The sequence below is a fragment of the Vidua chalybeata genome, chromosome 1 (genome assembly GCF_026979565.1).
Source record: "Vidua chalybeata isolate OUT-0048 chromosome 1, bVidCha1 merged haplotype, whole genome shotgun sequence".
Lineage (NCBI taxonomy): Eukaryota > Metazoa > Chordata > Aves > Passeriformes > Viduidae > Vidua > Vidua chalybeata.
The window spans coordinates 118,509,502-118,525,578 of record NC_071530.1 but is presented as its reverse complement, the minus strand read 5'-3'; the positions used below and the strand labels follow the sequence as shown (position 1 = coordinate 118,525,578).

The 16,077-nt window shown below is 47.7% G+C and overlaps 2 protein-coding genes across 5 annotated transcripts in view; one reads left to right on the top strand and one right to left on the bottom strand.

Annotated features, from left to right (window-relative positions):
* Positions 1-8,397: 8,397 nt before the first annotated feature.
* Positions 8,398-10,186, top strand: CRH (corticotropin releasing hormone). Of its 2 annotated transcripts, none has more exons than XM_053953924.1 (2): positions 8,398-8,636; positions 9,173-10,186. In XM_053953924.1, the coding sequence occupies exon 2, from the start codon at positions 9,188-9,190 to the stop codon at positions 9,719-9,721; it is 534 nt and encodes a 177-aa protein (XP_053809899.1). In that variant the 5' UTR covers positions 8,398-8,636; positions 9,173-9,187; the 3' UTR covers positions 9,722-10,186. The 2 variants fall into 2 exon arrangements, with proteins under 2 accessions (XP_053809899.1, XP_053809909.1); XM_053953934.1 differs by lacking the exon at positions 8,398-8,636 and adding an exon at positions 8,762-8,834.
* A 1,956-nt stretch (positions 10,187-12,142) lies between these two features.
* Positions 12,143-16,077, bottom strand: part of TRIM55 (tripartite motif containing 55) — a 34,682-nt gene continuing 30,747 nt past the window's right edge. For 2 of the 3 annotated variants that reach the window (XM_053949039.1, XM_053949047.1), the window contains one exon: positions 12,143-12,422. In XM_053949039.1, coding sequence (XP_053805014.1) covers positions 12,303-12,422 — 120 coding nt within the window. In that variant the 3' untranslated portion in view covers positions 12,143-12,302. The remainder of the gene's footprint in view (positions 12,423-16,077) is intronic. The other variant, XM_053949057.1, reaches the window with a different exon arrangement.

Sequence of the window (16,077 nt, the reverse complement as noted above, 5' to 3'; positions counted from 1 at the left end):
TTGGAGAGCTCTTGGCATTTACCCAGGTAGTTTTAGCCAAGTTTCAGTTTTACTGGTGATACCAGGGCATGTACAGCAGCACACAGTGATAGTGCTGAGCCTCTGCTGCTCCAAACCCATGTACCTGCTCTTGCACAGACACATAAGGAGCCACCAGCCTTCAGCAAGGCTCTTACAGGAGATGTAACTGCATTGTCAGAGCAGTGTGAAATGAACTTGGATAGTCCAAGCATCTCTGTGCCCATTACCTGGGCTAGCTTGCCTGTAACACCCCCATCCTGCAGCCTTGCTTGGATGCAGCATTCAAATGTGTCCTGGTGCTAATTTTAGCCCAGTCTGTGGGCCTTGATTCTGGGTAGTGTTGGACTATCTCAGAACAGAAGGCATTTCAGTGCTAAACAGAATCAGTTGCATATGGCTATTCATTAACTTCAGTGGTAGTATTTGCAAAGCAGTTTGAGATCTGCTTCTTATCAAGTAGCCTGACATCAGGCCACTGGCACCACTGTATTCTGGTGAAGAAGAAGTCAAAACTTAGTGCTTAGGGATAGTTATATCATTGTAGATTTTCATATCCATGGGGGTAGAACAGAAGGGTTCTTCATGACATCCTCAGGCCGAAGATATACCTGCTTCTAAGCTTCTTGGAAAGTCCTAGTTGTAATGAGGCAACTACAATATCTCATTGCTACATGCCTTTGCTCTTCCAGTATCAGGAGTTAAGAATAAAGGCAGTATTTCCCTTCAAACTAAATTTTTCCTATGATACTGATAAAATAATATATAGTGATGTATGTGTGGCAGTGCCATCCATAGCCCCTGTCACATCTGTCATGTTGGAAAAGTAGAAGAGAGATGAAGGAAACAATCCAGTGAATAAATTCATTAAGTGCATGCTTTGCAATCGCAGCAACCCACAGTGATATGGGGAATGGCTGAGAAATACGGGTATTTTGTCTCGTGGAGACTCATAATTTCTTCACTTATTGGCTGGCAAGTTTTGTGGCTTTATTCTGTACTTTGATTTCTTCTCCCAGTCTTTCATCTTGACTGTATCAAAATCTACTCCAGACACTGCAGCCCTGAATTAGGAGGACCAGACAAAAAATCCTGCCAGAATCCTAAGAGTAAACTGTAGTTTTGTATTAGCATCGTCTTCTCCTAAAAATGAAGTGTTTTCAAATAAAACACCATTGGCCTCTGGCTTAGAGAAATGTTTGTTGATCCCTGTATACCAGAGATGCTGATGAAAACCAGCTTCATGTACCCAGCTAATTTGATACTACTATTTACTATAATGTGCTGCTTGAATTGCAGTAGCACTTAGGATTCCTAGTCACAGACTAGAGCACTGCTGTGCTAGACACCAGGCAGGCATGGTACAAAAAAGAAAGTCCCTTCCCTAAAGAATTTGCAGTCTCTGGCATGAGTATGGTCATTACAAAGACAACAATCTTTTTTTCCAAGAAACGCCTCATCTTGTTCATTATCCCTTGCAATTAGTCTCATGGGGCTCCACTTCCAGCAACATGCACCTGTTAAGTGCAGCCTACTCGGAGCTTAGAGAGACTTTGATTCTTCTGTTTTTTAATGAACAACAAATGGTGCATTAGAGATGTTTGCTACTTCAAATTTTCAGACATCTGAATTTCTAATTGTTTAGCATTAGTCATAACGTAAGTAGGACAGAGCAGGTTCTATATATAGCTCGTTGCCCAGCCATTCAAGATAGATAGTGTGTTTGTATTTCTTCCCATATTTCCTCACTTGAAAGGAGTGAGAATGCAGTTGCTGTACTCTCAAGTACTCCAAATTGTTCCGCCCTCATCTCCTTTTCCCCCAGATATTGAGACTGTTTTCAGAATCATAAGATTTTAAAAGAAGATTCATTCTCAGTTCTTCTGGTGTTTGTTTGGGGATTCTCAGCCCTGATTATATAGCTGGATGATGTCTTTAAGCCTGAAAAATTATTTGTTTTGTTTGGTTTGGTTTTTTTTAAAGCAACAGTTGAAGGAAGCCATACCAAGATTCCAGGAGCAGGAGTTGCCCTTTGTATCACAGAAGTCCTTTAATTTCACTGATCATTTTTCCCCTCCAGTCAGTTTTCATTTTTCAATCTCATTCCCATGTTGTATATACTCTTACATGTGAATATATAATGTGTTTTACATTACTGCATCCAACTCTGGGGTCCTCAGCACAGGAAAGACATGGACCTGCTGGAGTGAGTCCAGAGGAGGGCCACTAAGATGATCAAAGAGCTGGAACACCCCTCCTTATTCGGAAAGGCTGAGGGAGTTTGGAACCTGGAGAAGAGAAGGCTCTGGGGAGACCTTAGGGCACTTTCCAGTACCTAACAGGGGCTGATGAGAAAGGTGGGGAAAAACTTTTTAGCAGGGCCTGTTGCAATAGGACAAGGGGTAATGGTTTTAAATTAAAAGAGGGTTGATTTAATTTAGATACAAGGAAAAATTTTTTTACGATGAGGGTGGTAAAACTGGAACAGGTTGCCCTGAGAGGCGATAGATGCCCACTCCCTGGAAACTTTCAAGATCAGTGTGGGTGGGGTCTGATAGAGTGGAAGGTGTCCCTGCTTATTGCAAGGGGGTTGGACTAGATGATCTTTAAAAGGTCCCTTCCAAGCCAAACTATTCAGTGATTCTATGATTATGGAGGAAATCCTGGCACACAACAAGCACACGTGGTGGATGTTTTGCAATTGAATGAGAGCTTCACTTCCTGAAAATTCAAACTCCAGCATTTATTCCATTACCACTTTCTTCAATAGGAGAACAGTGGGTTGGCCATTGAAAAGAACATAGATCCAGAAGTTTGCTCAAATCTCTCCTGCCTGGATACTGGAAAATGCCACAACAGCTCAGTTGCGCTCAAATATTTCTCTTGAATTTTCTAGTAGTGCTTGGATCCATTACCCTGGCTGCCTGGCTCCCCCAAGCTCGTGACATGGCTACAATGTCAGAGCAAAATGCACTAAACCTTGCTGCTGACACTAATAGCTGCTGACAGCCCTGGTGCTGCACATGATAAGATTAAGGCAGGGTCCCTGGTGTCAGTGGTGCATTTGAAGGCTGAAGCCATCGCTGGCCCAGTGGTCTTTCCCATAGGGACACCTAGCTGGGCAGACAGGGTCTCATCTGCTCCTGGCCTTTTGTGGACAGTTTTCCACAGACTTCCTGGAGCAAGCCTGCCAACAGCCATCCATAATATGGTTACAGCATTGTGGGCTCCCCTCTGTGCTCCCCTCCCAGCCCCAAGTTAAGGGTCAGTTCTGGGCTCTAACCTCCAGGGACAGAGATGTTCCTGGAGAGAGGCACTGTAGAATTCCCTCCCTGCCCTTCCCTGAAGTTCCACCCTAGTTTCCTCTACTTCCCCTTGGCCCAGTGCCTGCCCTCCCCTGGCTTAGCATCCCCTGTTTTGCTCACTGCAGCCATACCCTGCTGTCCATTGTGTCTGTACCACTCTGCCACTCTGAAGTGAACCTGGCTATCCCAGTGGCTTGTTCCAGATGCGTGCCAGATGCAAACACAAATCCTTGTCCTTGCCTCACTCCGCACCAAGGACAGACAGACAAATTGGGTACTCAGCTAACCAGCAAAATTTCTTTCATGGCCAAATGTACCCTGACACCAAGACAACCAGGAATACCAGTTGCTTGGTGCTCCTGGGACATGCCTGTTTGATGGATTTCCTTGTTGCTACCAATAACTGTGAGATTAGTTCCTGCAGCATTATCATTAACAGCACAGAGGGCTCACACATGTGCCTGGGCAGCCTTCTCCAGCCCTTATTTGAGAGCAAGAATAGCAGCTGACAAGTCTTGTGAGGTAAATATAAAGGTCAGCTGTTGTCTCCCGGGATGAGGGCTGTCAGGAGGAGAGAGGCACAGCACTTTCCTGCCTGCATGCTTCTCACAGCTTCTGCAAGTCCCTTCCCTGCTCAGAAGAAGAGAGCAATGCTGTGAGGCCTCCAGAAGTGCTTTTTGGTGTTGCCCAAGAGGGTATGGGAGCAGCTCCTCCCCATGTTACCCTCACTGGTGGGAATATCCCCCTGAACAGGCAGAGCTTTGGGCAAAGGGAAGGCTCTGGCTGGGGCAGTAGGTCCATGCTTGGGATTCCTGAGCAGTGCACACTGCCCCTGCTCAACTGTGGGTCAGGCCATCCCTGCAAATCCACCCATGTGTGAGCTGCTGGGAACGGCTGTGTTCCGCCCAGACATGGTGGAACCAAGAGGATATTCCTAAGGAATTTTTCCTTCTGCTGAGACCCCCAAACCCATAAAATTGTGTCTTGTGAGCAGACATCTAGGATCAAGAGTATGAATATAAAGTCATGAATGAAGATAGTTCTCTGGTTGAGCTAATGAACTTGGTCTCAGATAATGCAAGATTCACTCCTGCTTCTTACACAATTCCTGGACAGATACTTGATAAATTTTGTCACCCTCTAGTGCTGTTTTTCCCACTGGAAAGTTTGGGAATTTAAAGTGCTTTACTCTCTCTCTCATGGGACTGTAGGAAAATCTGGTACAAGTTATAGGTGGAGTTCTGCTGTAAGATTGAGGTGCACCACAGAAAATCTCTGTGACAGGAGCATGTGACTTCCTTCCCAGAGCAAGGTGATTGAAAAATGAAAGAGAAATTAAAAGTGAAGGAGAGAATTTTGAAGACTTCTGGGGTCAGAAGCAAGGGCAGATAGCTGAAATCCTTATCAGTTTCATTCTTCATCCTGATCTGCAACATACTTTTTTGTATATAATTGATTTATTTTGATTGATTTTTATAACTCACTTTAATTGAGGTTCTCTATGATTATTCTAGCAAATTCAGTCTGCTGCAGAATAATAGGCAAATGTGTTTTGTTCTTAAGGTGACTTATCACCTTCAAGCAGAGTAAGATACCCTGAATTTTATTTTTCTTTTTCTCTCAGTTGTCCTAGAATCCATAATATTTATAACTATCAGATACAGATTTCTTTGTATCAAGACTACCAAAAGGTGAAATGGAAGTGTGATGTACACATGTGTCAGTGCATGATTGCTGGCATCTCAGAGCGGGTGAGATGAGCTGAGTTCACCTGAAATAGTCAGACTGTAAGACCGTGTGTCTGATCACAGGGATCAAGAATGATGATGGGGATCACATGAAGGGGTACTGTGAGATGTGCTGAACTCACCAATACAAAAAAATCCTTACTGCCTTCTGACAAAGTGGCAATGAAATATTGCACTGTGGTAGAAAGTTGATCTGCATCTGGTGTGTGTCCTTCCATGTTTGTAGTTGGACATCTTCAAAAATACCTGGGGTAAGAGCCATACCCTCAGTTTAACATCATCCCCTCTGTATTACCATACTTAGAACTGTGTGATCTCTCTGCTGTGGTCAGTCAGTGAAGAGGGGATTCTTCTCACCTCACACTGCTGTCTAAGAATTCAGTGACCAGGCAAAGATGGTTGTCTGCACTCCCTTTATAGACAAGGGAACAAGGTGAATGTCTCCAGAAACCTGAAGGTGCTCTATTGCGGTGGGGTGCATCATGCTCTGGGCATGCTTTTGCTTTCCCTGAGCTACCTCAGAGCAGCTGTAATTGCTTTTCAGTAGGTGCCTGAGTTTGAGATCACCAAGGCTAAAGGGCAAGAGCACTCAACCCAAGTCAGAGGAGAGGAAATGGGCCTCAATAGTGCTTTTCATTTCTAGACAATGGTATTTTGTGATTCACTAAAATTTCTGTTTACTCCTGATGTTTGCAGAATGAGTCAAATACGAACACTTTTCTTATGAAGGCTATGCTAATCTCAAACTATAACACTAAACAAAAATCTCTAATCCAGATGTACCTGATATCCTCCTTGTATTCCTTTTTCATCCCTCTGTTGAGAAGCCAAGATTTCTTCTGTTGCAATCTCCTTCAGGAGTGACAGCTGACATTCAGTCAGAAACTAGTGACTCTGGAGAAAGGACTTTTATATTCCTAGGCAGTCAGTTCTGCATTTGAAGTGCTGAGGGAAGTACTTTTTTTCATTTATGTATCTGTGATATTTTATATTCCTCATTATCAAGACATCCAACTGTCTCACAGTGTTCTCCCATTGCTGCAAGTCCTCTCACACATCACTCAGGATCTATGAGGAAAGTGGGGTAATAGGACCATGTTGGCTTAGAAACAAGTTTGTGTGAGCCACTGCAGACCATGCTCAGAGCCAGGGCTGTGGAAAAAAAATGGAGGAGAAGAAACTGGCATGTTGTACAGCTCTTGTGGAAATTTAAGGACCCCAGCCTGCTTCTATGTTGCACTTGCTATACCTGGATTTTTTCAAGGGACAAAACTGTCTGCCTAAAGAGACCTAAATAATACTGTAAATTATTAAAAACATAACATAGCCTGTGCCATTTCTCACTGGCATCAATCTTTTGGAGAAATGCAGCTCTGTCTTATCCAGATCTTACCCCTAACACAAAAAAAAATATTATTTTAATAAAAATTCTTCTTTCTTTACATTTATGATCCCATTATTTTAAGAGGCTTTTGTGTTTTTAAACAGTATCTTAAACCTAAAAATGGAGACACTGTGATAAAACTCATCCCAGAGCACATCTAAAGGGCTCGAGTTTGGTAAGTACCTCTTACATTTTCCTTCAATTGATTGAACTTAGCTCCTGTTTCTTTGAACCTCTTGTTCTCACTGAAAGCCATGCTGACATGCTTTAAAAGCATACAAATAACTGCTGCTGTGACTAGCTACACAATATATTCTGTTCTGTAATACCAAATTCAGTTCATGAATGCCTGAGCAAAAAGTGGTAATGAAGACCTAAATCTCTGGTACTAGTACTTGTTTTTCCATTTGTTTCTTCATGATGCACAAGATCTGATTCTTTGGCACTTTGCAAAAAGTGCATCTGAGGCTGGAGCTAGGTACAACTAAAATTGAAGTTTAGAGCATCCCTAAGGAGATGCTCAGAATTGGTCTGTGGCCAACCTCATACATTAAGTGGTTTTAACTTTGTTATTTTATTAAGGAAATGGAGTTCAGATTCATCACTTTGCATCAATAGCATGTGACCACCTGTTCTGTCCCAACTCCCCACTACGATGGGAGACACTCAAGTGCGTGACCCCAGGAGTTTATTGTCTAGGCAAGATAAAACCACTAAGTTTTCTATAGAGTTCTCCAATTTAAAGGGAAGGATATGATTGATCTTTCAACTGAGGCAGTGGAGAAAGAGGACTGAGAGGCATTGGCAAAGATGATGGGATGCAAAAACGGAAGAACACATATTACACATGGAATGGATTTTGGGCAGAAGTTATTTCCAAAAGTTGGGCAGCACTTCCTCTTGAAGAGATCAGAGGGCAAGAAACCCAGGTGGAGACATTGATGTAATATGGTCTGGAGCCTGAAGATATGCTGGTCATGGGAGAACACCTCGAAAAAAGCTCCGCTTGGGATTAGGACAGGCTGGAGGAGAAGGCCTTAGCTGAGGAGGGCGAACAGGGGAAAGCACATGGCCATGGCGTTGAAGAGGTGGGGAAGATCAGCTAGTGGAGTCGAGAAGGGGAAAAAAGAGCAGTTGTTGCCTCCACGCAAACAGTACGAAGCAATGGAGAGGAGCCAAGCACGGGCCAGACCGCGGGAGCGGGTGCCGGCAGCGCGGAGCCGGCGCCGGGACGAGCAGGCGGCGCTGCCATCGGCGGCAGGGCAGAAGGAGCGACGCTCCCTGCCACGGCAGATGCTCCCAGGCGGCCCTGGCGGCTGTCTCGGCCTTCCCCGCCACCGCCGCGGCCTTTCCGCCTCCTCTCCCGCCGGCGGGGTCCCTGGCAGCTCTGGTGCCAGCGCTGCCGCGGGTCCCTCCCGGCAGTGGCACCTTCCTCTTCCCCGCGGGCTCGGCTGCGCCCCTGCCCGCTTTGCGGGGCGAGCGCTGCCCCGGCCCGAGCCGACCCCGGGAGCGGAGCAAAGACCGGACCCACGCAAAACACGCGCCCCGCGGAGCCTCCTGCGCCGACCCGCCACAGTCGTCCCGTAGGGCGGGCTCGGAGGCGGCGGAGGCCGGGGGGCCGGGAAGGACAGAAGATGGAGAAGGAGATTGCCCGGGATAGCAGCGCCGGCCCCGCTCGGGTCGGGTCCCTCCCTGCGGGCCGGCCCGTGAGTGGAAAGTTTCCCCGGAGTGACCTCTCATAGTACGCGCCCGCTAGGAAATCTCATTCAAGTATTTTTGTCAATGGGGTGGGGGGGGCATCCTGCTCCCCGGCCCCCGGCCCGGCTGACGTCACTGCAGAGGCGATAAATATCTGTTGATATAATTGGACGTGAGATTTGGGGTTGCGATAGCGAAACTCGGCCCATCGCCGCTCCGACGGGCCCCCATGATTTATTCAGCAGTAGATCGGGGCACGCAATCGGGCTGTCAGGGAGAGCGTCAGCTTATTAGGCAAGTTCTGCGTGATTCCAGGAGAGGGTCTAAGCTATAAAAATCCCGCGCCCCGGCTCTGATTAGTACCAAATCTGATCCCAAGTTCGCCAGGAGCCGGCTCCGAGGGAGAGCGAGAGGAAGGGACGCCGGGCACCGCCGAGTCCCGCCGCCGCCCGCCCTGCCCTACCGCCGCCTCCGCCGCCCCAGGTAGGTGCGCGGTCGCGCCCGGGCGCGCAGGGGATGCGCTGCCCTGCGCTGAGCGGGAATGAGCGCCGCGTCCCGCAGGACACGGGGAGCTGTCCTGGCCGGACAGGGAGCGGGGAGGTGGGGAACAGGCGCTTAAACCGCACAGCTCGTGGGGAGAGCCGCCCAGCCACAGGCACCCCACGTTCCCCCTCTCCCCGGGTGGGTGAAGAGGCACGGGTCGCGAACACGCGTGAACGCTCCGCAGGGGCTCAGCCCAGCCTGGTCCCCCGGAGCCGCTGCCGGCGCAGCCCGGAGCCGCCCCGCGGGGCTGTTCCGCGGGGTTGTTCTGCGGGGAGCGGCCGCCTCGACGGCGCGGCTGGACGGGCCGGGGTGAAGCGGCCGGGGGTGCTGTGCGGGGAACGGAGGGGCGCGGAGCGGCGCGTTTCAGCACCGGGACAGCGGCGGTGGGGACGCCCCCTCCCCGGCCGCCCGCTGCCCTCCCCGCCGCTGCGGCTCGGCTTTGTAACCCAACCCCCGTCCCCCGTCTGCCCCCGCAGGTTTGGGCCCCGATCATGAAGATCCCGCTGCTGGTCTCCACGGGAATCCTGCTGGTCGCCCTCCTGCCCTGCCAGGAGTGCAGAGCTCTCAGCAAGAGCCCGGCACCCGCCCCTGGGGCTCTGCACCAGCCAGATTTCTTCCAGCAGCAGCAGCGACAGCAGCAGCAGCAGCAGCAAACTCTGCCCGTCCTGCTCCGCATGGGAGAAGAGTATTTCCTGCGCCTGGGCAACCTTCACAAGAGACCCGTTGGCTCTTTCTCCGCCTCCTCCAGCAGCACCAGCCACCTACAGCCCGAAGCCTCCGCCAGCAACTTTTTCCGGGCGGCGGTTCAACAGCTGCAGCAGCTGCCCGAGCGCTCGCCGGGGAACCGAGAGGACGGCGAAGCCGAGGGTGAGGCGGTGGAGAGGGAGAAGCGATCCGAGGAGCCCCCTATTTCTCTGGATCTGACTTTCCACCTCCTGCGAGAAGTCTTGGAGATGGCCCGAGCCGAGCAGTTAGCGCAGCAAGCTCACAGCAACAGGAAACTGATGGAGATAATCGGGAAGTGAAACGGCCCCGCCCCGCCTTGCCAAAGAGATTCCGCAGTTAGCACAAGAATAATTACACCGTCCGATGTACCATAGTGCTGCTCTGATGTCATCTCTTTATTTTTATATAGCTTTAAACCTAGAAGGGCGTACTCCGAACAGCCTCTGTCCCTTGACTAGCATGCACAACCGTGTACCAAGTGCAGAAACACGAGTGTCGTTTGTAACCTCCCTTACCTTTATTTATTTCTCCATTTCCCAGTTATTCTAGTGCCATCGCTACGTAGGGATGTGTGAGCATTGGAAGAAATGGTGCCAAGAAGACAGAAAACTTTTCTGTTGGGGGCAGGGAGGTGGGAGGGGGAATCTCTGTAAGCTACTTTAAATCCACTTTTTTTTTCCTGTAAACATTTTCACAATAAAACATCTTTTCAGCGCTCGGTCGATTTGGTTGTGTAAGAGAATGTTTAATATTTATATTTTTAATAAAAGCTGCAAAGTAAAGATGCCTTGATAGACTTTCTTGCCTAGACGCCTGAGGGCTGCTCCGCCTCCCTCAGGTTCACCGGGGCGGGGGGACACCCGCGGCCGTGGACACCCAGAGCCGCGGGGAGCCCTGGATCTCCCCCGGAGATGTTTTCCCCCCGCCCCGGGGAGCCCCGTCTCCGCGGGCTCTCCCGCAGGCGCGCCACGACGCCGCCGGCCCCGGACGGGGGCTGCCCCCGCCGCCGCCCTCGGCGCAGGCTGCTCCCGGGAAGGGGGTGTCGAGGGCAAATCGGTGCCCCCCAGAGCGGCCGAATCCCACCTCTGCAGCCCCCCGAGGAGGCTCCTTCCTCGGGGGGAGGCCGGGATCGGGCAGCCTCCTCCCGCCGAAGAGCAGCGACGGGAAAGCAGTGAGGCGCTCCCGCATCTCTTTTGCGTTTTCGCATCCTCCTCGCACCACAAAAGGGCAGGTTCCTCCCTGCTTCGGCTTCCCCCGTCCCGTCGGCCGTGCCCAAGCGGGATCCCTCCCAGGGACTTCTAGGGAGGCTGCAGTGGGTGTGGAGAAACTTCCCAGGAGGAGCTGGGGGAAATCTCCAGGACGACTGTGAGAAAATAGTAAGTAAATCCTTCACCCCGAACCAAATCCCAGGGAAAAGCTGCTCCAGCAGCCGGAGGCGATGCGGTGGCGGTGCTGGGCGGCGCTCGTTCTGGGCTGTGCGAGTTCCAAAGCTTTGCACGGAGCTCGCCTGTGCATTCTCCAAAACTCTTGCAGGAGAGTTTTCCAGGGAACGTTCTCCAGGGAAAACAGATACCAACGAGGGCCGGTAGCAACGGGTGTCCAGGACAGGGGCTGACCCCACACAGCCTGCTAACCAGTCTGCACTGCCAGACTGCACTCACCAGTCCTGCTGGGGCACAGTACAGCCTTATGGCCCCAAACAAGCCTCCGCCAAAACAGCGCAGGGAGGGCCTGGCTCGGGGATTTGGGAAAGATCCACATGTAACCCTACTGCAGAGCTTGACACCTGGTCCCCTATGGCACCAAGCACTCCCGGCAGCCTGCCATTCTCTTAAACACTGCTGAGTGTTGACACCCTACTCCCAGTGACAAAAACTAGAGAATGATGCCTTCAGTACAACTTGTAGAGCCTCTTTTTAAGACACAAATTTGATTTCATTTGATGGCTCAACATCTACAATGCACATGGAATAGGACAGTCAGCATCTGCCTTTTCTACAGCACAGCACAGGGGCTTCAAATTAAACCTTGAGTGAATACCTGTGACCACCTTATTGCACCCTGGTTTAATACAAGAAAATGTCCCCTTTTGTACACACACCAATGGCAGAGAAGACATGGACACAGGTTATGGCTGGAAAGACTGGGCAGCACTTCAGCAACTGCCCCACATACTCAGAGCTGTGTGGGGGTCTTGGCCAGTGCTTTTGGTAAGTGTCTCTTCCTCACTCCTGCCACTAGGAATCTTCCTTACAAATAATGTGTTTCTGCAAGCGTCATCTGTTGTGGTTTAGTAGGAAGAGCAAGTGAAAAGGAAGAAATGGCAGCTTCCTTCTTCCCTCCCGTGTTCAGCCTCCGCAGCCTGGGAGGCACTAGTACTGTTAGACACAACCCCGACTTGGGGCTGCCAAGGACATGATAGTGTCACTGAAGTCACCAGCACTGACAAGTGGGGACACAGGAGGATACTGAGGAGAAACACTGTTTTGGCAAAGGATGCTACTAGAGAATATCATACCAGCATTTTAGCTAAGAACATTGGTGAAGTGTTTACACCTACATGGGGACGTGCCATCAAGCGAGTTACAAAACACTAGCAGTGCTCAGCCTAAAGCTGTAGTGATGCTTCTTCCCCCTTGGAAGCAAGAAATTATTGGAAAACACTCTAACTACAATACATACAGTAATCTGTCCCCATGCTCCCCTCCCTCTCAGGTCTGTCAATTCAAGGGTATGATGTGGAGGTCAGCTGAGTTCCTCAGAATGAAACCTGCTCGGATGCCCCTTCCCAGGCCAGTTTCTTTGCTGACTGCAGCCAGGCTGCCTGCGCTCACGGTCCTTCCGAGGAGAAGCACACCAGAAGCCAGCCAGAGTGAGTCATCATTCATTCAGTGAGTTCAACCACGAGAAGGAGAAGACATGACGAGCCGGCTCGTCAGCCCTCTCACTGCTCATGGGAGCTTCCTCCACTTGTCCTTGAGTGTATGGCTCAGAACCAGTCTGCAAAGGAAGGAAAGGTTGATAAATGGAAGAAGAAAATATGAATTTCTTTAAAATCCGTAAGACTTCACAACATGCAGAGAAACAGAATGAAGTGGGAAAGAAGGAAAAAGGCAGGGAGCATGGAAATTTGGGAAGCTAAGACTTCTAACATCAAAGAAGTCAGAGGGACTTTTGCCATGACCAGTGTCTGAGGAAGGATTATGCTGGGTGAGCGTGTCGCATCTATGCAAAGGGCTTAGTCCTGATTTGGACCTCTGGAATATTATTGCACTGAAGGTGATAAATGCCTGTTCAGAAGTGATCCTGAGCCAGCTTGGCTTGTGTAGCTGGGCCTCCAGATTGATGTGAACCAGAGCCAAATGTTATTGCCAGTGCATTGCCACTCAAAATTATACTTGTTCTTCTGTTATGAAATCTGCCTTGGAAGTGTTTTCTTTTTTTTTTTTTTTTTTTTCTTTTAAATCTTCTAATATTTATTTCACTTCAATTTAACTCAGATGAGGAACTGGAAATAAGTAATACAGACATATAAACTTCAGTTTATATGCCTCTCTTTTTTGTATAGGTATCCTACACTTACAGTAGGAGAAGGAACCTGGACATGTATACTGTAGCTGCTAATAAAATGTATTTCTAAAATTAGTTGAATGTTTAACACACCAGTGTAATAAGCGGAAATATTTTACTAGTTCCAGATCCCTTTGGCAAAGGATGAAGACTGCTTTGTGACAGGTTCAGAAATCCTATTAAAGATAAAATATATAAAAATGGGTGATTTGCTAGCTAAGGAAAGCCTTGTGTCTTCATCATTAAAAGTGCAATTTAACTTGCAAGATACAGGATTTTTTTTTCCCTTTGTATTCCTAGATGCACACATATGTTATTGCACATTCCTAAAATTAAACCAGCCACACTGCCAGTCTTCTTTGTGCAGGGTTTTAGTTTACTTTGGAAACCTCAGCACGATCTCAGGTGAACTATTTGATGTCAACATACTACTCAATAGAGGTCAAATGACAAAGTAGTATCCTCTGAATTCCAACATCTCAGTCATTTACAGAATTGTCCTAAACCAGAAAGTTACTTAAGCAGTGTTGCTTAAGATACATCCAGCAACAAGTATTGAAGCAGGGATGCTTTTGAGGAACTGAAGCATGGGATGGATGATTTTACCAAGCATTTTTGTAAGTGCTTACTGTTAAAGTGTACAAGAATAAGTTAGAAGTAGTGGTAAGTATAAATTAGCTATTGGGCTTCATTCCAGTTACTAGCTATTTAAGTGTCACCAACAAACAAGACAGCATGAAGGTATGAAAAGAAACAGATCCCCATTCCTTTGTTTATGTCTAATTAGAGTTCACAGTGCCATTTTAACCAATATCCTTGATTGCTCTAAATGGAAACAGCTCTATTAATTTCAATGAAATATTATCTGAGAAACTGCTTTGCTATTTGAAATGTGGACCAATCTTTGACTTAGATTCATATTTTCAAAGCAAGGCACTCATTGCTACTTACTGCAAAACCCAAACAGGGATCTCACAGATGAAAATAGCTTGTGCTTGTTAACTTTTTAATGTATTTTATGGAGGCCACAAGCATGGTGAAAACATGGGAGAAACAGCTGTTTACTTGAATGCAAAAGCCCATTTCCAGCAATGCTGGTGAGAAGGGCTGACTCTCAGGCTCATGCAAAAGTATGGTAAAGAATTGGGCCCAAGGGGCCAGATCTTCAGCTGAAAGGCAGGTAACTAACTGAGGCCTGATTATAGAAGATCTGCCTCTCAGCCCTGGAAAGTTCTGATTGCAAATCTTTCAACCTGATTACAGTAAATACATGGCTAGACTCTCTGAGTTATAAGGCATTTGATGCTCTCTTCATCTTGGTAGATGCAGGTGGTTTATTAGTCTTTTGTGATGCTGAAAATTTTGCCTCTGTTTTTGGAAGGGCAGTCAGAGTGCCTGGACTAGCTAAGAATAATTTTGAAACTGGTTGTACAATTTTGTGCATCAAGCCCTCAGCAGTGTGTGTGAGCAGGCATGGTCCTCACTTCTCACCCTTTAAAGGAATAGGACTGGCAAGAGGTTTAAAACACAATTCCTGCTTTTTTTTTTTTTTTTTTAATTTTAATCCACACTGGTACCTTGCCATTTCTCTTCCTATGCAAGGATGGCTTCCTTTAGCAGTTTCACCCGCTATTCTAACCAGCCACTATCCAAAAATTTACATTAAATCAAGAATAACTTTGAAGCAAAGAACTATCTACGAGTTTAAAGTTATGCTAAGGGTTTCATAGGATTTGGACCCAATATATAAGAAGAAAGAAAACACAATGCAATGATTTAGACTGGCAAGCTGACTGCATTACCCTGTTAACCAGCACTGCTGGTACTACATTTCAAGCAAGACAATCTTTGTCTGCATCACTGCCAAAACTGTATTTCATAATGTGTTAACTCCTTCATATTTTGCTGTGATGACATCTTCCTGTGTCAGCAAAACAATGCTGGAGCTCCAACACATTCCCACTGGGTTTGGCTGGATGAAGCACTTGCTCCCTGCACCTTGCTGCGCTCAGCAGGCTGCTAGTCTGCAATACCTGGATGTGCCTTTCCAAAACCAATCATTTTCCATCACGCCCCGCCAGGAGTGAAGCAAGCACAAAACTGACAGGAGGGCCATTACTTGGCTTTTAGGCTTGTGTTTTCACACCTGTGACACTTCAGTGTTTGTCTCTGAATCACACCATGACTGAGGTGTGCTCTCTTCGTGTAAGACAAGAAACCATCGAAAGGTGCCAGCAGCAACTTTGTCTGTGTTATTAAGTCCATTCTTCCCTTCCAACAGCAACCCACACAACTCAGAGTTATACAGTGTTCTGGAATTGTCCAAGACAAAGATTTCAGCTGTAGATTTTACAGAAGAAGACCCGTTTTGAACCAGCCTGTGATTGTGAAAGACAGAATGCAGAAGCAGGTCATTTGGATTAAGGCATTTGACTGCTTTGTAGGTCCTTGTAGTCTCATGCCGGATTATCTTGCTCTCCCTGTTACTGCAACCCTACTCTGCTCCCAGAGGAAAGCTCAGTGCTGAGCATGGCACAACCCTTGCCACATGCTTTTAAGACAGTCCAGATTCAACACTTCATTGTGTCTGTCCATTCCTATTAGGTAACTTGTCAAGCTTCTACCTGAGCTTTGTCTTTGCCTGGGAGATCTCATGGGTAGGACTTGTTTTTCACATTACCTAGAATAACAAGTCCCAACCCTTTGGGTCCCTAAAAGTAATAAGGAATAACTAAAGTGTTTACCTCAGATTACATTAATGCTGAGAGAGTGCTGAATACTTACACTTTGATTTATGTTTTCCCTTGTGGTGTCGAGTGACATCAGATGCTGCTTTCAATAAGCACCAGGAATTTTCACCAGGCCAGCTCATGAAGCAGGGAGAGAAGTACACCATGCATGACTGATGGTTGGTTTTGTTTTTCCCATAAGCAAACTCCAGGCTGGAGTTTACATGCCAATTCTATGGAGGTGCTGAGTAACCATAACTCCCACTGAGCAGCCATTCAGCACTCCTCAGCATCTGGCACACTAGAATTTGCATGAATAAACAGTATAAGGATCTCAGAGTTGAGCCTGATGAGTC

Coding starts and splice junctions, on each gene's coding strand:
- CRH (XM_053953924.1), top strand. CDS start 9,188: ATGAAGATCCCGCTGCTGGTCTCCACGGGAATCCTGCTGGTCGCCCTC.